The 26,589-nt window shown below is 43.9% G+C and overlaps 1 protein-coding gene across 1 annotated transcript in view; it reads left to right on the plus strand.

Annotated features, from left to right (window-relative positions):
• LOC139263988 (patched domain-containing protein 3-like) overlaps positions 1–18,711 on the plus strand; it is a 38,711-nt gene extending 20,000 nt beyond the window's left edge. The window contains exons 3-5 of the mRNA XM_070880085.1: positions 11,395–11,516; positions 11,623–11,768; positions 16,999–18,711. Of these exons, the coding sequence (XP_070736186.1) occupies positions 11,395–11,516; positions 11,623–11,768; positions 16,999–18,659 (1,929 nt within the window). The 3' untranslated portion in view covers positions 18,660–18,711. The remainder of the gene's footprint in view (positions 1–11,394; positions 11,517–11,622; positions 11,769–16,998) is intronic.
• The last annotated feature ends 7,878 nt before the right edge of the window (positions 18,712–26,589 follow it).

The following is a 26,589-nucleotide window of genomic DNA, read 5'->3' on the forward strand; positions in this document are numbered from 1 at the left end:
CTATAGGCCAACAGGCGGTATGATAAGTGGCTTTGTAGGGAACCCCCTTAGATTCTGAGCATCCCCTGTTTGATTATCTGCACTGCTTGTTCCACCTGGCCGTTTGAGGCCGGCTTGAACGGTGCCATTCTGACATGGGTGATTCCATTGCCTGCCATGAAGTCCTGGAATTCAGTGCTTGTGAAGCACGGGCCATTGTTGCTGACCAAGACGTCCGGTAGACCATGGGCGGCGAACATTGCCCGTAGACTTTCTACCATGGCAGAGGATGTGCTTGAATTTAGAATGGCACACTCAATCCATTTGGAGTAGGCGTCTACAACAACCAAAAACATTTTTCCCATGAAAGGACCTGCGTAGTTCACATGGATGCGTGACCATGGCTTGGCGGGCCAGGACCAGGGGCTAAGGGGGGCTTCCCTGGGTGCATTGCCCAGCTGAGCACACGTGTTGCACCTGCGAACACAAAATTCCATGTCTGCATCTATCCCTGGCCACCAAACATGTGACCTAACAATTGCCTTCATCATGACAATGCCCGGGTGCTCATTGTGAAGTTCTCTGATAAAACACCTCTCTGCCCTTCTGGGGCGTGACTACTCGGTTTCCCCACAGTAGGCAATCGGCCTGAATCGAGGGTTCATCCTTCCCCCTATGAAAGGGCTTAAACTCCTCAGGGCATGCCCTGTACGTGGCTGCCCAGTCCCCATTCAGGACACATTTCTTAACTAAAGACAGTAGCGGGTCTTTATTTGTCCAGACTTTAATCTGAGGGCTGTCACAGGTGAGCCTTCGCTTTCGAAAGCTTCAACAGCCATGACCATCTCAGCATCATGCTCAGTTGCCCCCTCAGTGGTGGCTAGTGCGAGCCTGCTGAGTGCATCGGCACAGTTTTCAGTGCCCAGTCTGTGCCGAACTGTGTAGTCATAGGTGGCTAACATAAGTGCCCACCTCTGTATGCGGGCCGATGCATTCGCATTTATGGCCTTGTTGTCGGCCAAAAGGGTCATTAGGGGTTTGTGATCTGTCTCCAGCTCAAATTTCCTGCCAAACAGGTACTGGTGCATTTTTTTTACTGCATATACACATGCTAGCTCTTCCTTTTCTACCATCCCGTAGCCCCTTTCTGCCTGGGACAGACTTCTGGAGGCATAAGCTACCGGCTGTAACTGACCATTGGTATTCACATGCTGCAACACACACCCGACCCCATAGGACGACGCATCGCACGTTAAAACAAGTTTCTTACATGGGTCATATAACGTTAACAGATTGTTGGAGCATAACAAATTGCGTGCTCTATGAAAAGCCCTTTCCTGGCTGTCCCCCCAGACCCATTCGCAACCTTTGCATAGGAGCACGTATAGCGGCTCGAGCAGCGTGCTCAATTTGGATTGACATTGCCCCATTTCCAGTTCAAGGCAGCAAGCCAACTCTTCCCCAGTAGTGCGGGACTATCCCCCGGGACAATCCAGAGTAGCAACCTGTTCTCCGAATCTTTGTGGGTCATGACTACCATGGCGCTGCCTAGCACCGGAATGATCTCCTTTGTATATGTCCGTAGCTGTGCGTCAATCGGCAATAATTTTGGCCTCCTGGCCTTGGACACCCACAACCTTTCGAACTGTTTGATACTCATCAGGGACTGGCTGGACCCCGTGTCTAGCTCCATTAATACTGGGATGCCATTGAGGAGCACTTTCATCATTATCGGTGGTGTCCTGGTATATGAACTGTCTATGTGCTCCACTTGAACTCGCTGAACTTCAGCTTCCAGCGATTTCCCCCAGTATTTATTTGGCCTCGTAGGGCTTACATTGGGCCTGTCCTCCTCGTGCATCAACCTGGCTGCAGGCTTCCTGCACATACGTGCCAAGTGACCGTTGACGTTGCACATTCTGCAGGTATATTGCTGATACTTGCAGGCTCTGGCTGGGTGTTTGCCTCCACACCTCCAGCATAAGCTAGAGACCCCATTGTTGGAAACAAAAGGTCCATTACCAGTCGATAGGCTCTGACTGTCTCTGTAACTGTCCTTAAGCGCACCATTAACAGGTGTTGATGGCCCTATTACTGGCCGCATTGTCCATTGTGATGGCATGAATCGCCGTTCAGCTAGCCATTGTCTCTGTTGAATTCCCCCTTTGGCTTCGACTGCACGCTAGGGCATGTCCGATTGCCCTTGTCTGCCTAGAGAACTGTGTGCCGCATTGACAATGTTGACTTCCTGGTCGTTTGCCGTATTTGAGCCAAGGTTTTTGCCATAAATCATTCTGGTCTCTTCCTCCCTTGAGATAATTGTCTGGGCTGCTTCCAAGGTCAAGTCTTTGGTCTCAATCAGTTTCCTGAAAACCCGAGCGTGCCCGATGCCCTCAATAAAAAAGTCTCGCAGCATCTCCGCTCTGCATGCATCAGGGAACTTACATATGTTCGGCAGTCGCCGGAGATCTGCCACGAAGTCTGGAACGCTTTGCCCTTCTTGCCGCCAGTGCATGTAAAACCGGTGTGTCGCCATGTGCATGCTGCTCGCCGGTTTAAGGTGTTCCTCGATCAACTTACTGAGCTCTTCAAATGTCTTGTCCGCCGGCTTCTCTGACGCTAGAAGGTCCTTCATCAGGGAGTACGTTCTGGATCCACAAACCGTCAGGAGATGAGCCCTGCGTTTGTCAGCCGAATCCTGTCCCAACCATTCCTTAGTGACAAAACTTTGCTGTAGTCTCTCAATAAAGTCAACCCACTCATCACCAACACAGTACCTCTCTTCTGTGCTGCTAGTGGCCATGCTTGCGTGGCTTAAATCCCAGTTTCTCGTCGCCAATAATATGTCCTTATGATACAGTATAAATGCACACGAGGCCCATACTTGAGAGAAGATCACTCTGTGACCAGTTACCTTTATTACCAAGACCTCAAGAGACAGATGGTGGGTGGAGCTTCCCCTTTTATACCGGAAAGTCCAGGTTAGGAGTGCCTCCCACAAGTTCGCCCCCTGTGGTCAGTGTTCCCAAGGTGTACAACTTAGGTCAGCTTAGACATGGGTTCAATGACAGTTGAATATATGACAGAAGTTTCTCCTCATCTCGGTTCTAAATGGCTTATCCCTTATCCTTAGACTGTGACCCCTGGATCTGGACTTCCCCAACATCGGGAACCTTCTTCCTGCCTGCATCTAACCTGTCCAGTCCCATCAGAATTTTATATGTTTCTATGAGATCCTGTCTCATTCTTCTAAACTCCAGTGAATACAGGCCCAGTTGATCCAGTCTCTCCTCATATGTCAGTCCCGCCATCCCAGGAATCAGTCTGGTGAAACTTCGCTGCACTCCCTCAATAGTAAGAATGTCCTTCCTCAGATAAGGAGACCAAAACTGAACTCAGTATTCCAGGTGAGGCCTCACCAAGGCCCTGTACAACTGCATTAAGACCTCCCTGCTTCTATACTCAAATCCCCTACCAATGAAGGCCCACATACCATTTGCCTTCTTCACCGCTTACTGTACCTACACGCCAACTTTCAATGACTGATGTACCATGACACCCAGGTCTCATTTCACCTCTCCTTTTCCTAATCTGCTGCCATTCAGGTAATATTCTGCCTTCATGTTTTTGCCCCCAAAGTGGATAACCTCACATTTATCCACATTATACTGCATCTGCCATGCATTTGCCCACTCACCTAACCTGTCCAAGTCACCCTCTAGCCTCTTAGCATCCTCCTCACAGCTCACACCGCCACCCAGCTTAGTGTCATCTGCAAACTTGGAGATATTACACTCAATTCCTTCATCTAAATCATTGATGTATATTGTAAATAGCTGGGGTCCCAGCACTAAGCCCTGCGGCACCCCACTAGTCACTGCCTGTTATTCTGAGAAGGAGCCGTTTATCCCTACTCTCTGCTTCCTGTCTGCCAACCAGTTCTCTAACCACGTCAATACATTATCCCCAATACCATGTGCTTTAATTTTGCACACTAATCTCTTGTGTGGGACCTTGTCAAAAGCCTTTTGAAAGTCCAAATACACCACATCCACTGGTTCTCCCTTGTCCACTCTACTAGTTACATCCTCAAAAAATTCTAGAAGATTTGTCAAGCATGATTTCCCTTTCATAAATCCATGCTGACTTGGACCGATCCTGTCACTGCTTTCCAAATGCGCTGCTATTTCATCTTTAATAATTGATTCCAACATTTTCCCCACGACTGATGTTAGGCTAACCGGTCTATAATTCCCCGATTTCTCTCTCCCTCCTTTTTTAAAAAGTGGTGTTACATTAGCTACCCTCCAGTCCATAGGAACTGATCCAGAGTCGATAGACTGTTGGAAAATGATCACCAATGCATCCACTATTTCTAGAGCCACTTCCTTAAGTACTCTGGGATGCAGACTATCAGGCCTTGGGGATTTATCGGCATTCAGTCCCATCAATTTCCCTAACACAATTTCCAGACTAATAAGGATTTCCTTCAGTTCCTCCTTCCCGCTAGACCCTCAGTCCCCTAGTATTTCTGGAAGGTTATTTGTGTCTTTCTTTGTGAAAACAGAACTGAAGTATTTGTTCAATTGGTCTACCATTTCTTTGTTTCCATTATAAATTCACCTGATTCTGACTGCAAGGGACCTATGTTTGTCTTCACTAATATTTTTCTCTTCACATATCTATAGAAGCTTTTGCAGTCAGTTTTTATGTTCCCAGCAAGCGTCCTCTCATACTTTATTTCCCCCCTCCTAATTAAACCCTTTGTCCTCCTCTGCTGAATTCTAAATTTCTTCCAGTCCTCAGGTTTGCTGCTTTTTCTGGCCAATTTATATGCCTCATCCTTGGATTTAACACTGTCCCTAATTTCCCTTGTTAGCCACAGTTGAGCCACCTTCCCCGTTTTCTTTTTACTCCAGACAGGGATGTACAATTGTTGAAGTTCATCCATGTGATCTTTAAATGTTTGCCATTGCCTATCTACCATCAACCCTTTAACTATCATTCGCCAGTCTATTCTAGCCAATTCACATCTCATACCATCAAAGTTACCTTTCCTTAAGTTTCCTTAAATGATGTGGCTACAAGAGCAGGTCAGAGGTATTCTGCAGTGAGTGTTTCACCTCCTGGCTGTCCAAAGACTTTCCACCACCTACAAAGCACAAATCAGAAGTGTGATGGAATACTCTCCGTTTGCCTGGATGAGTGCAGTTCAAACATCACTCAAGAAGCACGACACCATCCAGGACAAAGCAGCTTGCTTGATTGGCACCCTATCCACCATCTTAAACATTCACTCCCTCCACCACTGGCGCACCGTGACTGCAGTGTGTACCATCTACATGATGCACAGCAGCAACTCACCAAGGCTTCTTCATCAGCACCTCCCAAACCTGCGACCTGTATCACCTAGAAGGACAAGGGCAGCAGGGGCGTTCGAACACCATCATCTCCACTATCACCTCCAAATTACATGCCATTCTGACTTGGAAATATATCGTTGTTCCTTCATCGTCACTGGGTCAAAATCCTGGAACTCTCACCCTAACAGCACTATGGGAGTACCTTCACCACAAGAAATGCAGTGGTTCAAGAAGGCGGCTGACCACCACCTTCTCAAGGGTAATTAGGAATGGACAATAAATGTTGGCCATGTCAACGATGCCCATATCCCAGGAACAAATAATTTAAAAAAAAATTGTTTCTGCAGATTCCTATTGTTCGGGCAACATATATAGTACCTTTATATAACATCTTTATAAAACATTTATAGTGCCTTATGTCTGAGGAACATCTCAAAGCACTTCACACACAGTCCTTTTGAGGTGCCACCATTGTTACGTAAGCAAACAGCAGCCAATTTGTGCACAACTAGATCCCACAAAACTCCAGTAATCCGCCATGCAAATACATTTTTCCTAACCTCACTCCTGTTAGTTAAAATTTGAGATTGATGACTCTTTATCACTGACTCCCCAACTAACAGGAATAGTCTTTCCCTATTCACGCTATCAAAACTGACATAATTTTTACAAAGCTCTATTAAATCTCTCCATTCTCCACTCCAGTGGAAACAGTACCGGTATTTCTCCTTGTAAATATAGCTTCCCATCTCTAGCTTTTCCTGATAAATATGCTCTCACTGGCTTTAATATCCTTTCTTTAATGGGGTTCCCTAAACTGTGGATAGTACTCTGAACTGTGGCAATATTAATGTTTTGTACAAATGTATCATTAATTGTTTACAGCTGTGCTTTGTTCATAAAACCCCAAATGTGTTGAACTTTTTTATGGCTTTAACTACCTGGACTTTCACTTTCTGGGAAGAGCTAGAAATTGGGGTGCTAATTTTTGAAATCTTGAAAAATTAGCACCAGGCGCTAATGATTCTGAGCTTTCACTAAATTAGCTATTAGCACTCCAAGAAAGAACTGGAACACCAAATCAAGCGCTAATGACCTCAGTAGGACACTACCAGCAGAGCGATAATGAGTTTCAGGTGCAATACAATTGGGAATGATCCTTCACACTTTAAATATCCAACTCTTCTTCCTTTCACCACAATTCCATCTTCCCACATCCCAGCTCCCAGGATTATTACACACAAATCCCGTAATATCCAAAGGATTTTATGTTACTTTGTGCACAAATTTTACTCCAAACATACTGTTTCTGGTACCAAATTGATAATGGATCAAACCAGTTATACACTTTTTGTTTGTTCAGCTGGGTGTCTGACACACATGGAAAGCCATCACTATATTTAAGAGGTTCCAATTCAAGCTGCTTGAGAATTCTGTATCCACCTGTAGGGTTTTTTTCCCCCCTTAAATGGATTGCCTTGTAAAGTGCTTTAAGGGATCATGCAGGCCGTGATCTTTACCAACGGATCCATTACAGACCCAATCCACTCCCGGACCGGGGTCAAACAGGGCTGCATCATCGCCCCAACCCTCTTCTCAATCTTCCTCGCCGCCATGCTCCAGCTCACAGTCAACAAGCTCCCCGCTGGAGTGGAACTAAACTACAGAACCAGTGGGAACCTGTTCAACCTTCGCTGTCTCCAGGTCAGGTCCAAAACCACCCTAACCTCAGTCGTCGAGCTCCAGTAGGTGGATGAAGCCTGCATCTGCGCACATACAGAGGCTGAACTCCAGGACATAGTCGGCGTATTTACTGAGGCATACGAAAGCATAGGCCTTACACTAAACATCTGTAAGACAAAGGTCCTCCACCAGCCTTTCCTTGCCGCACAGCACTTCCACCCAGTCATCAAGATCCATGGCGCAGCCCTGGACACCGTGGACCATTTCCCATACCTCGGGAGCCTCTTATCAAAAGAGCAGACGTCGATGACGAGATTCAACACCACCTCCAGTGCGCCAGTGCAACCTTCAGCTGCCTGAAGAAAAGAATGTTTGAAGATCAGGCCCTCAAATCTACCACCTAGCTCATAGTCTACAGAGCTGTAGTAATACCTGCCCTCTTGTATGGCTCAGAGACATGGACCATGTACAGTAGCCACCTAAAGTCGCTGGAGAAAGACCACCAATGATGCCTCCGCAAGATCCTACAAATCCCCTGGGAGGACTGATGCACCAACATTAGCGTCCTTGACCAGGCCAACATCCCCAGCATTGAAGCACTGACCACACTTGATCAGCTCCGCTGGGCAGGCCACATTGTCCACATGCCAGACACGAGACTCCCAAAGCAAGCGCTCTGCTCGGAACTCCTTCACGGCAAATGAGCCAAAGGTGGACAGAGGAAACATTACAAGGACACCCACAAAGCCTCCCTGATAAAGTTCAACATGCCCACCGACATTTGGGAGTTTCTGGCCAAAGACCGCCCTAAGTGGAGGAAGTGCATCTGGGAGGCTGCTGAGCACCTTGAGTCTCATCACCGAGAGCATGCAGAAATCAAGCGCAGGCAGCAGAAAGAGCGTGTGGCAAATCTGCCCCACCCTCCCTTACCCTCAACGACTATCTGTCCCACCTGTGACAGGACTGTGGTTCTCGTATTGGACAGTTCAGCCACCTAAGGACTCATTTTAAGAGTGGAAGCAAGTCTTCCTCAATTCCGAGGGACTGCCTATGATGCCTATGATTTAAGGCAAGTAGTTTCAGCTGTTGTACACTCCCTCCCCAAAGGAAAACATTCAACTTACATGCAGAGAGCTCAGGTGTGGGATGGTAATGTCACAGCTTGAGCCCCAGATTCAAAGGAAATAAAAATTGGGAGAGATGAAAGATGGGTTGTTGATTCACTATCACTTGTTTTACACTTTTGCACAATATCAAAATCTACCCCAATGTGTGCAGTTGATGCAGTTACTTTTTTATGACAGTTATGCACTTTGAGGCAAATTGTTTCAATTGTGTTACTATATTTTACAAACAAAAATGTTTGCCAAATACAATTCTTGAAGTCAGTGCTTATTTTAAATATGAGATAGTCAGTAATAAATCCAATAGTGAATTTAGGAGAAACTTTTTTACCTAGACAGTGGTTAGAATGTGGAACTTGTCCCCACATGGAGTAATTGAGGCGAATAGCATGGATGCATTTAAAGGGAAACTAGTTAAATAAATGAGGAAGAGAGGAATAGAAGTATGTGCAGATAGGGTTACATTTACAATATACATTAATGATTCAGACAAAGGAATTGAATGTAATATCTCCAAGTTTGCAGATGACACTAAGCTGTGTGGCAGTGCGAGCTGCGAGGAGGATGCTAGGAGGCTGCAGGGGGACTTGGACAGGTTAGGTGAATGGCAACTGCATGGCAGATGCAATATAATGTAGATAAGTGTGAGGTTATTCACTTTGGTGGCAAAAACAGGAAGACAGATTATTATCTGAATGGTGACAGATTAGAAAAATGAGAGGAGCAACAAGACCTATGTGTCATGGTACATCAGTCATTGAAGGTAGGCATGCAGGTAGAGCAGGCAGTAAAGAAAGCAAATGGCATGCTGGCCTTCATAATGAGGGAATTTGAGTATAGGAGCAGGGAGGTCTTACTGCAGTTGTACAGGACCTTGGTGAGACCACACCTTGAGTATTGTGTGCAGTTTTGGTCTCCTAATCTGAGGAAAGACATTCTTGCTATTGAGGGAGTGCAGCGAAGGTTCACCAGACTGATTCCCGGGATGGCAGGACTGACATATGAAGAAAGACTGGATCGACTAGGCTTATACTCACTGGAATTTAGAAGAATGAGAGGGGATCTCATAGAAACATATACAATTCTGACGGGATTGGACAGGTTAGATGCAGGAAGAATGTTCTCAATGTTAGGGAAGTCCAGAACCATGGGTCACAGTCTAAGGATAAAGGGTAAGCCATTTAGGACCGAGATGAGGAGAAACTTCTTCACTCCCAGAGTTGTTAACCTGTGGAATTCTCTACCACAGAAAGTTGTTGAGGTCAGTTCGTTAGATATATGCAAAAGGGAGTTAGATGTGGCCCCTATGGCTAAAGGGATCAAGGGGTATGGAGAGAAAGCAGGAATGGGGTATTGATGTTGCATGATCAGCCATGATCATATTGAATGGTGGTGCAGGCTTGAATGGCCGAATGGCCTACTCCTGCACCTATTTTCTATGTTTCTATGGGCCCAAGTTTTGAGCCGCGCCTAGAACGGCGCAGTCCCGACCTGGACGCCCGTTTTTCACGCCACAAAGTGCGCCTAAAAAAAACTTCCAGATTCTCCAGCTCCCTGCAGGTCGTTTGCAGCTCAGCGCAGCGCAGCAGGAGCTGTAGGGGGCGGAGCCAGGTCCCTGCACTGAAAACAGTGCCGGGACCTCTGCACATGCGCGCTACAGTGGGCGCGCATGTGCAGTAGCTCCAGGCGCCCAAAACTGTGTGGGAGGGGCCGAAGCACGCAGCCCCTAGCCCTGGCCGAATGGCCTCACTGGGGCTGCGTGAATAAGGCTCCTCCCACGGCCAGCTCCTGCTTCCTCCAGATCCGACTCGACTCCCGCTTCCCCCCCCGGCCCCCGGACCGGATCCGACCCCAACACTGACCCGACTCCCGCTTCCCCCCTCCCCACCCCCGACTGGACCCGACCTGACCTCCCTCCCCCCGACCCGAACCGAACCGAACCGACCTCCCTCCCACCACCCCCCCGACCCGCGATCCCGACCCGACCTGACCCAACGCCACCTACCTGTAAATCTGGTGCTGGGGACGGGCCCTGCCCGAAGTCTTGGGCCCTGCCCGAAGTCTCGGGCCCGGCCGTGCCCGGCCCGTTCAGCCTCCCTCCCCCTCCCCCCCATCACCTTTCTCCCCTCCCTCTGCTCCCCCCCTCTCTCCCTCTAACCCCCTGCTCCCCCTCCCCTCGCTGTCAGAAACACAGACACTGACAGACAAAGAGTGAGAGACACACACAGACAGACAGACAGAGAGATAGAGACACTGACAGAGACACACTGGGGGGGGGGGGGGGGGGTATCCCAGCACGCTGTTGGAGGGCTCCCGGTGCTGCAGTCGGTAAGTAGAAAATGTTTTATTTATTGATTTAAAAAAAAAATTAATTCTTATTAATTTTTTTTGATTGATTTATTGGTTGATTTATTGATGTTTTTATCATTTATTATTGATGATGACTCTTTATTTGTAAAACTGAAGTGTTTAATGTTTGTAAACTTCCCTTTAAACTCCCCCCCCCACCATTCCCTACGCCTGATTTGTAACCTACGCCTGATTTTCTAAAGTGTAGACAAGGTTTTTTCGAGCATACAAAAACCTTCACTTACTCTATTCTAAGTTAGTTTGGAGTAAATTTTCACTGATGAAACTTTGAAAACAGGCGTAAGTGGCCGGACACGCCCCCTTTTGAAAAAAAAATTCTGTTCCAAAGTGAAACTGTTCTAACTGACTAGAACTGGAGCAAACTAAATGGCGAGAATTCCGATTTCTAAGATACTCCGTTCTACACCAGTTGCTCCTAAAAATCAGGAGCAAATCATGTCGAAACTTGGGGCCTATGTTTCTATGTTAGATGAAGTAGGAAAGTAGGAGGCATGTGTGGACCATAAATACCAGCAAAGAACAGTTAGGCTTAATGGCCTGTTTTGTCCTCAAAATCCTATGTAAAACATGCAAACAATTAACGTAATTTTTTTTTTGAAAAACTATTAATTGGCTGGTAAATCCTATAAATGATCTCAATGCATGTCATATGTAAAATATATAAATGCTTATCATGTATATCAAGCATAATGCTGGATTTAAGTCATTGAATATGCCAAATGGCCTCCTTCTGTGCTGTAAGTTTCTATGAATGAGACAGCATCAAAGGGTCTTCTCATTTGCTATTGTACATTCAGAAGCATTTGGATGGTTGATGATAGTATGTATCAAATGATAGTATGTATGAAATGACTTTTATTTTCACTTAATTACAGGTTTCACATTTTACCTCTGTCTCAAGGCAAGAAGAATTTGAAAAAAATTCCAAAAGAATTATTCCTCTTTTTTCTGTCACATATTTGCTTTCAATATCCTTTTCCATCTTGTCTTGTTTGAGGTAAAGTCAATTTCTATGAAACTTGCAGCGCACTTTTATTCTATAAATATTTCACACAAAATATAAGAGCTTGTTATTTTACAGAAGTTATGTCATTTATTTTCAGGTTTGACTCTGTGAGGAACAAGGTCTGGGTCGCTGCTCTGGGAGTCATATCAGCAGGATTAGCTGTACTAACTGGCTTTGGATTGCTGCTGTATTGTGGGATGTCATTTGCCATCAATACTGCCAATGCACCCTTTCTGATTCTAGGTCAGTATCTCCTCGGCAATTTGTGGAATATCATTGTTCGTCAGGAAGGCTTGTGTCAGAGTTTGTTCAGGCAGGTTTTAAAGAAATTCGTAGTACAATGCAAACTGGCAGTATTTTGGCCATTGAAGGTGCCTATGATTGAAACCTACCCTAAACAAAAGACCACCAAAGTGGCATAAATACTGGCTATAACTTAGCATCTTTGGGCCCAAGTTTGCCCCCCCACCTGGAGGTGCGCCGACTTTGTAGAAGAAAAACTGCACCGAAAACTTACCTCGATATTCTCCCCGCTCCTGGAACATCACAGGCCCTTGACATGGTGCAGCAGAAGCAGTGTGCGGGGGGAGGGAGGGTGGAGCCAGGTCCCGGCGCTGAAAACAGTGCCAGGACCTCTGCACATACGCGCTAGAGTGTGTGCGCATGTGCAGTAGCTCCTCCCATGATTGTAATGATAATGCCTGCAGAACGCTTCCCCCCCCTATCCCAGGCCGAATGGCCTGCTGCACAGGCCGGCTGCTGAGGACTGCAAGAAACAGGTTGGTGCTGGGAGACTGAGTTTTGATCGGGGGGGAGGAGTATTGCGAAATCACATTAGGAAGAGAAGGAGAAATCACATTAATTTCAAATGATGAATCAGGAAATTTGAAGTTGCAAGCCTGTGTTTTCTTTTAATGACTAAAATTTTAGATGCAATCATGTCAATATATGCTTGTTTTTTAAAATAAATATTTTAATATTAAGGTAGTTAAAGCAGCTGCATATTAACACTTAAATAATTTGAACAACCTGTCGATTTTTTCCCCTGCTTTTCTCCTTCACCATCCCCCCATCACAAAGCGGGAAACCTTCAACCTCAGGTCCGGTAGGGTGGCTGAATCCGACATCATCGGACTTCCAGAAATGGGGATTTTGACTCTCGCGGAGATGGCTGGCCTCAACTCGGCCTCAACCTTCAGCCGTGATCACCTCTGTCTCTCTAGCAACTTCTGGTTAATGATTTATCCAGCCTCGCACTTAGTTTCTCCAGTGACCAAGTCTCGACTTTTGGTTAATGACTTGACCCGTCACCAACCTCCCTCAGGACTGAACTCGGGCATGTCGGCTGATCTCCGAACTCCTTTTGGGGCTAAATGGAATCGTTTATGGCCCCTCACGCGAGGGAGCCGAAGCCCCATGCCGCTGTCAGGTTTCAGGCTGCCGTTTTTAAAGCCCGACCAAAAACCCAAAAAATGGGCACAAAGGGAAAAAATTCCCGCCCAAAAAGGGTTGAAAGTCGGTGAAGCGGCAGCCCTGGTCGGTCTCTGCAGACCTTAGTTTCTGCTGCTCTTTTGTAAGGAAAGAAGAGGGAACAATGTTTAAACTTATCGTTAACAAGTCTCTCAGTTGGTGCTTTAGGTGCAGGGTTCCTTCTATTTTTTATTTGTTAATTAATTGCTTATTACTTTTTGTGCTTTGTTTAGTGCTTTGTAAGTCTTGGTGCTTTCCTTGTATTTTTTATTTGTTATTGAATGCTTATTTTTGTGCTTTGTTTAGTGCTTGATGCTTTAAATGTACTTACCTGCATTGATTTCTTAGCTCACCGCAAGATTTTTCTGTGCGGACACAAGTGGCCTCATACGCTGGCCTAAGTTAGTTTGGAGTAACTAAACTTGCTTAAATGGCCAAAACAGGCGTAAGTGGCTGGTAACACCCCTTTAAAAAAAAACTGAAAAAAACCTAACTAACTCACTTACACTGGAGCAAATTAAATGGACAGAATTGCGATTTTTAAGATACTCCAAAAAAATCCAGTTGATCCAAAAAAAATGGAGCAACTCCTGGGCAAACTGTTATATCTCCAGATATAGTTGAATGTGACTAACTCTAATTTAATGTTACGTGACAAACATAAGTAAAGCACTGCATTGTACTTATGTTAACTAGCATATCTTTTATAATTTATATATGCTATACAAAGCCCAGGCATAATGTCTCTAATTTTTCTCTTTTCGAAAATAGAAAATAGAAAATTCAAAGCAGCAAAACCATCAACTGTATCCCATGGGTGATTTAGAAAATAAAAGCAAATTTGAAATTTGCATTTTCATTTGTCCTCCAATTTTACCACAAGACATTGCCAGGAGCAGAAGCTACCATTCTATCCATGTTGTCAATCAAACTTTCCCAGAGAACTCTATTAATGAAGAGCTATTGACCCTCCACAAACTTTTCCAATGTGCAGCATTGTGTGAATGGGAGTGATCATCTCCAGAAGAGACACAGATCTTTTGAAGCCTGAATGTTCCACATTTTATTGTTAACTGCAGACATCTTATTACAAAATCCCCTTTCTTACCTAGTACTCTAGATGTGCGAGTCAATGTACCAACATGTTGGACTGACCTAGCCACATTAACTATTTTAAAAATGTAAGGCATTCAATTCTAGAATGAGGCATCGAATCTACTGATGTATAATAAATCACCTTTTATGAAAGGTTGAGATAATATAAGTAGGGAAAAATATTTCCACTGATCGGTGAATTGGCAACAAGAGGATGTAAATTTAAGATAATTATCAAAAGAATGAAGGGAGTGGTTGATACTCGACCGTAAATTGCAGCCTCTTTGGGTGCATATGATGTGCGCACACACCCGAAGAGGCCCCATAAGTTCCGGGTTGAGACGCGAGAAGCGCATGCGCCTGAACCCAACACTTGCGATCTGTCATCGCACGCATCCCCGGGAGAAGGGCCTTCGCTGGCAGAGATTTGGGCTATTTGCCCAACTCCTGCCCAGGGAATGTCCTTAAAACTCTTATGCCAGGTGTAAGGCCTACTTTTACCAGTGCAAGAGTTTTAAAAGATAGAAAAAATTAATTTTATCACTAATTTTTATATTAAACCCCCTGTCTATTGCAGCAAGTTTATTTTTAACCCTATTAAAACATATTAAAAAAAAAGCTCAGAAAATATGTTTTTTTTCTAAAACTTTTAATTTAATTTAATTTCAATTAATTTTAAATATGTGAGGTGTTTTGTAAAATGTATATATCGTGTTTCTGTGTTTTGGGGGGTATTCCCATTGATAGTAATAGCAGCTCCGTAGAAACGGAACTCATCATTACTATCAATGAGAATACTCCATTTTCATTGGTGGTCCAGGCACACATGATCCCAGGATACGCTTGGGATGCATGGGTCTCTGTGCTGGACTGCGTATCTAGGCCTCGGAATCAAAGTGTTCACTCCACTGGGACCGGCAAGTACTTTCGTAAATTTTCTTTTGTTTGGAGGCATCCGACCGCAATTTCTGACCCAATATTTTTTATAACAGAGGGTTGTTAGAACATGGAATGCCCTGCAGAAACACCAATGGTGGAAGCAAAATCTATAAAAGATTTTTAAATGGTAAATGGATGAATATTTGAAAAATATAAAATAAAAACAGTATGGGGAAAGGGCAGTGGAATGGGACTAAAAGACTTTGCAAAGTTGGTGCAGGTGTGATGGGCCAAGTGATCTCTTTGTATGTTGTAAATTTTCATGATTCTGTGATTCATGGTTGCAATAATCTTCATTAAAGAGATTGTTGTTTGAGGAATAATTTGAATTCATACTTGTATAGTGGATAAATGTATTGAGTCATCAACACAGTACTTTGTTACTTTAGAAAAGACAACTGATGTACCAGATGGCAGGTGGTACAATGCAAATCAGTATTGTTATCTTGTAAGATGTTGTAAAACCCAATTTGGAGTAATGTGCAGTACTGGTCATCTAATCAAAGGAATGATATTGTTACCCTTGAGGTACAGGGGTGAGCCACAAAGTGATAAGGACATAGTAAAACTTACTTTCTTTAGAAAAGAGAAGTCTTTGAGGTGATCCAATTGAATTTTTCAGGACTATGAAGATAAATTAATCCAGGTTTATTTGTTACTATGTTGAAGGCTTCAAATCCCAGGAGATACATGTTAAAAATAGGGAAATTAGGAGTAAGATGGCAATCCAAGCAGGGCTTTTTAATCCAAATTGTAACAGAGATGTGGAATAAGTTGCTAGAGGGACCACTTAAGCAGACAATATAAATGGGTTCAAGAGGCAATATGATGGAGAGGGATTGAAGAACATGGGCCTATAGTTTCCTCTAGCTGTAAACCATTACAAAAATGGTGGACTGCATAAAGCGGTGAGAAAAGTTGTTTGCATAAAATCCCTTATAAAGGTTTTCCTCTTGTCCAATGCTGATATGTAAATAATGAAAGCAGAAAGAAAAAAATCTTATGTTTGTTAGACATTTGCTAAAATAGGGAACATGCTTTCTGAACCATTTGGCATAAACAGTTGCTGCTTTCTTCGACTTTGAAACAATTTGAAAAGGGCAGTATTGTCATCTAGTGAGACATGAGGTTAATTTTCAAACACAGGTTAGGCTATCCAAGGGCTATTTTCCTCTATGTACAATATTAAGAAAGTATTAACAAAACTCATTATAAGCTCATGCCACTTTAGTTCAATGATGTCTCTTTAGCTTGATGTCTCTTTAGCTGTCATGCATATGATTATATAGCCCCAGATGTCAGCAGACCACACTATTTAAGACCTCTGTTCCCCATTAGACTATTAGGAAACACAGATGCAAACACATCACTAGACAAATCAGAGCAGAGGCCCTTCCTGATTACTCATCCAGACCACCTGAAAAGCAAGAACATGGATGCAATCCTCTCATAAGACTAAAAAAGGATCAAATCTCTCCTTTAAAAGATTGCTAGAAAATGGGTACATTTCTGGCTGCTTTAAGTCAATTCAGTCTGTCTCTCATTTCAATAGATTCTAATAATTACCTTCAATTAACTTTATTCTTAATAGAATTCTAGCAGGAACATCCATGATAATTGTTCACTAATGGATTATCTGTTCACAGGTAATAATAACGGCAGAAAGTATGATGTAGTACTTTTAAGGAACACAAGAAAGTGTTGCAACCTTAGTTGTGTAAAAATAGATGATATCCTCAGCTTGTGTCACTGTTCTCTTGTACTTAGAAAATTTTGCCCCCTACTCCGTGCTTTATATAACTGTCGGACAAACAATTGTATATTTGGCTACATATTATGAGCCTAAAAAGAAAGTCATGGTAGTACTTTTCTTTATAGAATTATTCTTTAATTAAATTACTAGAACACTGGACTGAAAATATTAAAAGCCTAACAACTGAATGACTGATTTGTCACTTCTAATCTGCAGGTATCGGTGTAGACGATATGTTCATTATGCTCTCCAGCTGGCAAAAGACAAAGGTTGATGATAAAGTTGAAGATCGCCTGGCAGAGACATATGCTGAAGCAGCTGTTTCCATCACAATCACCACTCTGACTGATGTTTTAGCCTTTTATATTGGCATCATGACACCTTTTCGATCAGTGCAGTCATTTTGTGTTTACACAGGCACAACTGTTCTGTTCTGCTTCATTTACAACATTACATTTTTTGGAGCTATTCTCGCATTGAATGGGAGAAGAGAATCCAGTAACAGGCATTGGCTGACATTGAGAAAGGTTGAAGAAAATCATAAACCAGGAGAATCTAAACTCTATGGATTATGTTGTGTAGGTGGGGCTTATGATCAGGAATCAGGTGCAGAATCAGAACATCCAGTTTATGTCTTCTTTAAGAAATATTATGGTCCATTCCTTACAAATCGATGGACCAAGGCTGCTGTGGTGCTGTTGTATGCAGGCTATTTGGCCAGCAGTATTTATGGCTGTTTACACATCAATGAAGGAATAGATCTCAGAAATCTGGCCTTTGATGATTCATATGTGATTAAATTCTATGATGATGAAAGTAATTTTTTCTCAGAGTATGGACCACGAGTCATGGTTTCTGTCACTGAACCTGTGGAATATTGGAATTCCACCGTTCAGGATGAAATTGAAACCTGTATGGACAGATTGGAAAACAACTCGTATGTGGATCGTAAGCTGTCAGAGTCCTGGCTTCGTGCACATGTTGACCTTTCTAAAAATATGTTTATAGATATAAAGGATAAAAATACATTCATAGAAAATTTATCTAAATTGTTTAAGTTTGTCCCTTCATTTCAACAAGATATCGAACTCTCGGAAGATAATACGAGCATTAGAGCTTCACGGTTTTTCATTCAAATTGTGAATGCCAGTGATTCATTTGATCAAAAAAACATGCTGATTGAATTAAGAAACTTGGCAAAGGACTGTAGAATCCCTTTGCTTGTGTATCATCCTGCATTTATTTACTTTGATCAATTTCTTGTGATAGTGACCAACACAATCCAGAATATAATTGTGGCAACTATTGCCATGTTGGTCATTTCTTTACTACTAATACCTAATCCAATTTGTTCTTTATGGGTTACATTTGCTATTGCATCAGTTTTAGTGGGTGTGGCTGGTTTTATGGCTTTCTGGGGTGTCAACCTGGATTCTATATCTATGATTAATTTGGTTATTTGTATCGGTTTTTCTGTGGACTTTACAGCTCACATATCATATGCATTTGTTTCAAGTGTCAAAGAAAATGCCGATGAGCGAACTATTGATGTGCTGTACACCCTTGGCTATCCCATTATCCAGGGTGCTCTTTCAACTATACTGGGTGTTGCCGTGTTGTCTGTTGCAGAAAGTTACATATTCAGGACATTTTTTAAGATCATGTTTCTTGTCATATTTTTTGGTGCAGTTCATGGCATTGTATTTATGCCAGTGTTTCTGACATTTTATCAAGCTTGTGGCAAACAGTATAGTGGTCCCTCTAATGGACTGGAACACAGTAAAGAGAGGAGCCAGAGCAGAAATGCCCACATCTTTCAGTATGTTCATCATAGTAAAGTAAATGGAGCCACTTCCTATGAACTGACAGAAAGATAGTATTAGATCAAGAAGATCTGCAGCAACGTTATTAACATATTATTTTCTTAAATGTGACCCCAGTACTTAAAGAAAAAACTTACTTGGGAACACAGGACTTACTCTTTTTCCTCAAAGTTCTATAATATTGTCACAACTTGCTTAAATTGAGATATTGAAAAAGAAAATAAATACCCTAACCAAAAGCCTGAACATGCACTTCTATATCAAAAAGAATTAATTGTTGTAAAGGGCCGACTTGTTCTTCATAAGCCACAAATATGTCATCCTATGTGGTCGCCCTCTCTGCATTCCCACTGTGTTGAAATCAAGAATAATTGCATCACCTTTTGCTGATTTATATTTTCTCAGGATCTCAAAACTGTGGAGCTCCTTAATTTCCTCAGTTTTCCTTTCCTCCTACAGGTTTGAAAAACCCCAGGTTGCTGATACTTAACCAATACTTCTTGATGTATCTCTTTTTTCCTACTCTTTTCAGTTTTAGCATGTCATCTACCATTGGTCCTGGCCTGTCACTTTGGTTCCTCAATCAAAATCTTTTTCTCCCAGCAGTTTTATATAAAATTTTAATATTTTTGTTGTAAACATTACACATAATACACTCAAAGCAAAAAAGTTTGTATATAATGAAGCAGATATGAAGAATAATGAGAACGTTTTTCATAATGTGCAGTGAGCATCACACTTATGAGACAGATATTCAAATCATTTTACAGGTGTATTTTGGATTTAAAAATACATTTCTGAGGTGGGACACTGGCAAAGCCAGATTTATTGCCCATCTCTACTCACCCTGAGATACAATGGGGAACCTCCTTCTATGTAGTGATTGTACAACTGAGTGGCTTGATCGAATACTTCAGAAGAAATTAAGAGTCAACCACATCATGAGGACTAGAGTAAGAGTCGCTGACCAGATTAGGGCAACAGGTTCCCTCCTTGAAGGACATTAGTGAATCAGTTGGGTTTTTACAACAAAAATAAAATGACTGTACCAGGTTTATTGAATTCAATTTCATAACTTATAATGGTGGGAATTGATCTTGTGACATCTAGGGTACTAGGCCAGGGCAATAACTAACTACACTGCCTTAATATGAATTCAATAGGTAGAATTATGTCAGATAACAAATTCCCTTTAAAATATATCCCATCAATCAGAGCTACTCTTTCCTTTGAGGTTCAATGATGTTTTGCAGTGGTTGTTCAATCAGAATGTTAACAAACTTCAGACCTAGGCAGACAAAATTGTAATACCTTGTACCTACTGGCTTCCTGACAGTCTGGTTGTCTTAATGCCTGACAGTAATCGAAAATTACATTTTCGTATGCGTTTGTGAGCCATGAAAACATTTTAAAAATCTTAATTGCTTTGTCATTACAGGGATTATGTACCATTTGTGTTGCCAGATATTCATTGGCTGCACACTTGTTGGGAGGGCTGCGGGGTGGGGGGAGGGGAATTGGTTTGACTGATGACACTTAAACACAGACAGCATCTCTGACTGCGGACAGCAGGGATTTCTGCAGAAGAAAGCAATGGGTGCAAGACCTACAGATCAGATCCCCAGGATTTCAGATGCCACTTTGGATGCTCTGGTCCAGGTGGTGGTCATGGGGAGGGAGATTCTGTCTCTTCCCCCACCCCCCCCCCCCCACCATCATTATGAAGGTGCAGAATGGCCTCCAGGCAACACCTTCATTGCCAGTGGGAAGAGGTTGTAGAGGAGGTTAATGCCAGGAGCTTTGCTCCTAGGACATGGCTGGAATTCAGGAAAAAGTTCAATTACTTCATAAGTTGCCAAGATAACAATTCTAAGTCAACTCTCTGATTATCTGCTCACAACACTCCCCTCCCCTGCTTCCCTATAATCAGTGCACCACATTTCACTCCGTCTCCTACTCATACACTCAGCATCTACTATTCTCACCACTATTGCAGCTTTCACACCTCACATCTTCCACACAACATACGAACATTCTATCATAACTCACCATTCTGCCACAGAGATTCGAGCTATTGAGTGCATATCCCCTTCACCCATATCTATATATCTCTCTGTAATCTTGTCATCTTGATTAATTCCATCCATCTGTAAAGGATTCATGGTATACAAAGAGCAGGAAGTCTTGGTCAACAAACCTTCTTCAACCAACACCACAAAAACTGATTATCTGGCTTTTATTTATTTGCTTTTTGTGAGACTTTGCTGTGTGGAAATTGTTTACTGTATTTTCCCATCAGACATCAATTGCACTTCAAAAATAATCCATTAGTGTAAATCTGTGGAATTCTGTGCCCCAGAGAGCTGTGGAAGCTTGGTCATTGAATATATTTAAGGCGGAGATAGACAGATTTTTGAGCGATAAAGGAATAAAGGGCTATGGGGAGTGGGCAGGGAAGTGGAGCTGAGTCCATGATCAGATCAGCCTTGATCTTATTAAATGGCTGAGCAGGCTCGAGGGGTCAAATGGCCTACTCCTGCTCCTATTTCTTATGTTCTTATGTTCTTATGTTCATTGACTGTGAATTAAGTCCAGACGTCCTGAGGCTGTGTTAAGGCATCATTTAAATGCGACATCTTTCTTTACTCTTCATGCAATGGTAATAATTGATTCAAGTTTGTTTGCTTAATGTACATGCAGTGGTATTTGCTGAAACACACTTAATTGAGTGCATTATTGAGATTGCTTTCTAAATGGTGTATCAGATTAATCTGCTGTATGGCATGTGACTTGTACCGAATTATGATATGCTTTTGTTCTGTAACAATAAAAATTGTCTTGATTTTCATATAACTGTCCAGAGCTAAAAAGATGAGCTATGAATCCTGTTACAACAGGTAATATATACAATAGTCACTAGAACAGGTTGAAGTATGATACTACTATCATTGCCAAATACCATCTGAAAACTTACCATTCATATAAAGATCATGGCTGTACGGCAATGATACAAAAATAATTTGTACTTGTAGGGCCTGAAATTCACCGTCCCTGAAGAGTTTGGGTGGTCGATCGAAAAAATTGATCAGCCACCGTAGTCGAGTACTTTTCCCTCCCCGAGCCATATTCAGCTCAGAGAGGATTTCAGCGGTGTTCAATTCCGCCGGAAATGGCATGGTGAAGCCGCAGTAAAGGAAGGTTTCCAGCGGTAAGCTCTGCAGCGTGCGGGCTGCTGGAAAGGGACTACCATAGCGAAATTCACCGAGGAAAAGGTAGGAGTTTTCCCGGCAGTGCTCCCACGAGGTTTTCGACGTGGTGCTCAAATGCATTTACCCTTTGGTAGGTAAAATGTTTTATCACTTATTATTATTTTAATTTCATTTTTCAGTATGCATCCGCAGTACTTATCTTTTGAAAAAGTTTTATTACTTATTATTGTTTTTATTTCATTTTTCAGCATGCATCCGCAGTATTTATCTTTTGATATAGTTTTATAAATTATTAGTGTTTCTATTTCGTTTTCCATGGTCCGCAGTATTTATCTCTTGATATGGTTTTATTAATTGTTTTGGCTCCATTAAATCTGCTGAGTGTTGCTCAGAGGTTTGCACATACCCCTATACTTTTGTACAACTTTCAGGCCTGACTCTTTAGTGGGCTGCAGAGACCTGTTTGGCAGGGTTCACCCTGAGGATGGGAGGAGTGTTGGGAGGGCGACACCTGGTACACCTGCTCAGAAGCAGGGCAGCACGCAGGAGAAGGCGTCGCTGTCAGCACCGTGCAGACAGACAGCGGGCAAGGGAGGCAGAAAAGGGGAGGTGCAATGAGACCTAGGTGTCATGGTACATCAGTCATTGAAGGTTGGCATGCAGGTACAACAGGCGGTTAAGAAAGCAAATGGCATGTTGGCCTTCATAGCGAGGGGATTTGAGTACAGGGGCAGGGAGGTGTTGCTACAGTTGTACAGGGCCTTGGTGAGGCCACATCTGGAATATTGTGTACAGTTTTGGTCTCCTAACTTGAGGAAGGACATTCTTGCTATTGAGGGAGTGCAGCGAAGGTTCACCAGACTGATTCCCAGGATGGCTGGACTGACATATCAAGAAAGACTGGATCAACTGGGCTTGTATTCACTGGAGTTCAGAAGAATGAGAGGGGATCTCATAGAAACGTTTAAAATTCTGACAGGTTTAGACAGGTTAGATGCAGGAAGAATGTTCCCAATGTTGGGGAAGTCCAGAACCAGGGGTCACAGTCTAAGGATAAGGGGTAAGCCATTTAGGACCGAGATAAGGAGAAACTTCTTCACCCAGAGAGTGGTGAACCTGTGTAATTCTCTACCACAGAAAGTTGTTGAGGCCAATTCACTAAATATATTCAAAAAGGAGTTAGATGTAGTCCTTACTACTCGGGGGATCAAGGGGTATGGCGAGAAAGCAGGAATGAGGTACTGAAATTGCATGTGCAGCCATGAACTCATTGAATGGCGGTGCAGGCTAGAAGGGCCGAATGGCCTACTCCTGCACCTATTTTCTATGTTTCTATGATTCATTCATTCTGTGCCAGACCAGTGTGCCCGCCATCTTCACTGGCCCGAATCAGAATTGCGGTTGGCTGCTTGGGGACAAGGGATATCCCCTGTCCACTTGGCTGCTCACTCCACTGCGGAATCCGAGGACAGCGCCAGCGCATGCATGCAATGACACTCATTGTGCCACCAGGTGCATCATCGAGCAGTGCATAGACATCCTTAAGCAGAGATTCCGGTGCCTGGACCACTCTGGTGGCACCTTGCAGTACTCTTCTCAACGGGTCTCCATAATCGTCGTGGTCTGCTGCATGCTACACAACCTGGCCATCATGAGGGGACAGCCGCTGGAGGTCGAGCCAGCAGTACCACCTGAGGAAGAGAAGGAGGAGGCGCAGGAGGAGGAGGAGGATCCCCGTCACCCCAGAGCCAGGAGGCGTCTACCCATTGTCACCCTGGAAGGGCCGGGTGCAGACTGGCCAGCACCCTCCTGGGAAGGTGCATTATCACATATATGGAGGTGCCTGACACCTCACCTGCAATCTCCCTCCATGCATTATGTACTGTCTGTCTGCCAGGTCTCCTCAGGAAATGGTATTCTTCTTTTGTACTCCACACCGTCCATCAGTGTCTCCAGCTCCATATCAGTGAACCTGTTGGCTCTCCTTGTACCATTGACTGCTGCCATCTGGTCTGCGGCCACATCAGCTCAATGGGGACCTAACCTTGTCGAACCAAGGCAGGAATCTGACCTCACCCAGATTTCTGCAGATGATGATGCTCTGCCCCAGAGGAGTATCAGCCTGTTGGGCCAATTGGAACGTGATGTCTTTTCTCAGGATTACATCATTCTGCCTTCGCCGCTGCTGCTCTCACCCAATCCACAACAGAGTGCTTCCACCCATGCTGAGGTTAAGAACATAAGAAATAGGAGCAGGACTAGGCCACCTGACCCCTTGAGCCTGCTCCACCATCCAATAAGATCATGGCTGATCTGATCATGAACTTAGCTCCACTTCTGGGTCTTGCAGGGCCCGAGCTGGTCAGGAATGTCCTGCTAGGCCATCATGTGCGGCTGTGGCTGCGGCTCCAAGTCAGCAACCGACTACCAACCTTGCTGAAGGCCCTGGCATTCATTGAGGAGGAGCATAAGGCATAGGAGGGGGGAGAATGGAAGGGGTGGTAAAACCCTCTTTAAGACAAAGTAAAGACCTGTGGGAAGGTGGCCACATATACCCACCTTGTGAAGATATGGGGCTAGAACCTCCACTTTTTTTGCCTGCTTAACGCCCACTTAACGAACGCCCATTTTACCACTGAAATGACGTATAATGCCCATATATCGCCGATTTTGGCACAAAATGGAAACTCGCAGGCATTTTTTGGAAACTTGTCGCCGAGCGTTACTTTCTCCATGTGGTTAACACTGAAAACAATATTACCGCCCGCCCACTTTTTTGGGAGGAATCAGCATTATGGGTGACTTCAACACCCATAATATTGCCCAGTGTTACTTTCCGCACGGAATTAATGTCAATATTCAATATTAACGCCCGGCGACTGTTTTTTGTCGTAAAGAACATAGTTACCCAAACTAGTGGCCTTGGAGATCGCCCATCATCAATTTCACCACCTCACGCACATTTTTCCCACAATATCGCTCGCTCAAAAGTGGAACTAACCGGGGCGAATCACAGCGTTATGGATGCCATGTTGTAGATCACATGTCGCGTCCTTTAAAAGGCTGCTGTGCTTCAACCTGGGCAGAGTTTGCAGGTCATTGGAGTTGATGTGAACATCTCTAAAAACATTTAGAGGGCTCTAGGTTTCTCCAGAATTGCAAACTTCCCCAAGGTACAGGGAGCAATAGACCGTACGCACATCGCAATGTGGGCACCTTTTCAGGATGCTGAGGTTTTCAAGAACCGCAAGGGATTCCACTCCCTGAATGACCAGCTGGTTGTCGACCACCAGCAAATTATACCGGCAGTGAATGCTCAATTTCGGGGCAGCACCCATGATGCGCACATCCTGCATGAGAGCACTGTATCTGACTTGTTTAACAATGAGCCACAAGGTCATTGCTGGATGCTTGGGGACAAAGGATATGGCCTCACCACGTGGCTGATGACCTCCCTGCGTAACACCCACACCGAGGTCAAGAGGTGATACAACGGGAGCCACAGAGCAACTCGCAATATCGTGAAGAAAAGCATTGGCGTGCTGAAGCAGCGCTTCAGATGCCTGGACCACTCAGGACGCGAGCTCCAATACCACCCTAAGCAGGTAGCTCAATTCATGGTGGATTGTTCCATGCTACACAACTTGGCTATCAGGAGGGGACAAGAATTGCCTGATGAGCCTGAGAGTCCACCTCACCAGAGAGAGGAAGAGGAGGACGAGAAGGCGGATGCTGACATCGAGCCAGACAATCAGGCTGAAGCTGAAGCCATGCCCTCGCTCCCCTGTAGACTGCATGAAAGGGCCCATGGTGGTATGATAGCTGCAAGAACCTTACATCAGGAGCTCATCAATGATCGCTTTGCCTGAAAGAACGTTGGTGTTATTTACAAGGCTGACACATTGCTGGGTGTGCAGGTCATACATCAATGGTGGGAATCACCTTGGTGACAGTTAAAGTTTAAGTTGATTGAAGTTAAGTGTCATTATACCCTTTGATGTTCAGAAATCACCAGCGTGTAATGGTGCAGCTATCTGAGCCAATGTGCTGCAAGGTTTTACATAGAAACATAAAAAATAGGTGCAGGAGGAGGCCATTTGGCCCTTTGAGCCTGCACCACCATTCAATATGATCATGCTGATCATGCAACTTCAGTACCCCATTCCTGCTTTCTCTCCATACCCCTTGATCCCTTTAGCTGTAAGGGACACATCGAACTCCCTTTTGAATATATCTAACAAACTGGCCTCAACAATTTTCTGTGGTAGAGAATTCCACAGGTTCACAATTCTCTGAGTGAAGAAGTTTCTCCTCATCTCGGTCCTAAATGGCTTACCCCTTATCCTTAGACTATGACCTCTGGTTCTGAACTTCCCCAACATCGGGAACATTCTTCCTGCATCTAACCTGTCCAGTCCAGTCAGAATTGTATATGTTTCTATGAGATCTCCTCTCATTCTTCCAAATTCCAGTGAATATAAGCCTAGTCGATCCAGTCTTTCTTCATATGTCAGTCCTGCCATCCTGGGAATCAGTCTGGTGAACCTTCGCTGCACTCCCTCAATAGCAAGAATGTCCTTCCTCGGATTTGGAGACCAAAACTGCACACAGTACTCAAGGTGTGGTCTCACCAAGGCCCTGTACAACTGCGGTAAGACCTCCCTGCTCCTATACTCAAATTCCCTTATTATGAAGGCCAGCATGCAATTTGCTTTTTTTACTGCCTGCTGTACCTGCATGCCTATCTTCAATGACTGATGTACCATGACACCCAG

The sequence above is a fragment of the Pristiophorus japonicus genome, chromosome 5 (genome assembly GCF_044704955.1).
Source record: "Pristiophorus japonicus isolate sPriJap1 chromosome 5, sPriJap1.hap1, whole genome shotgun sequence".
In the NCBI taxonomy this organism is placed as follows: Eukaryota; Metazoa; Chordata; class Chondrichthyes; family Pristiophoridae; genus Pristiophorus; species Pristiophorus japonicus.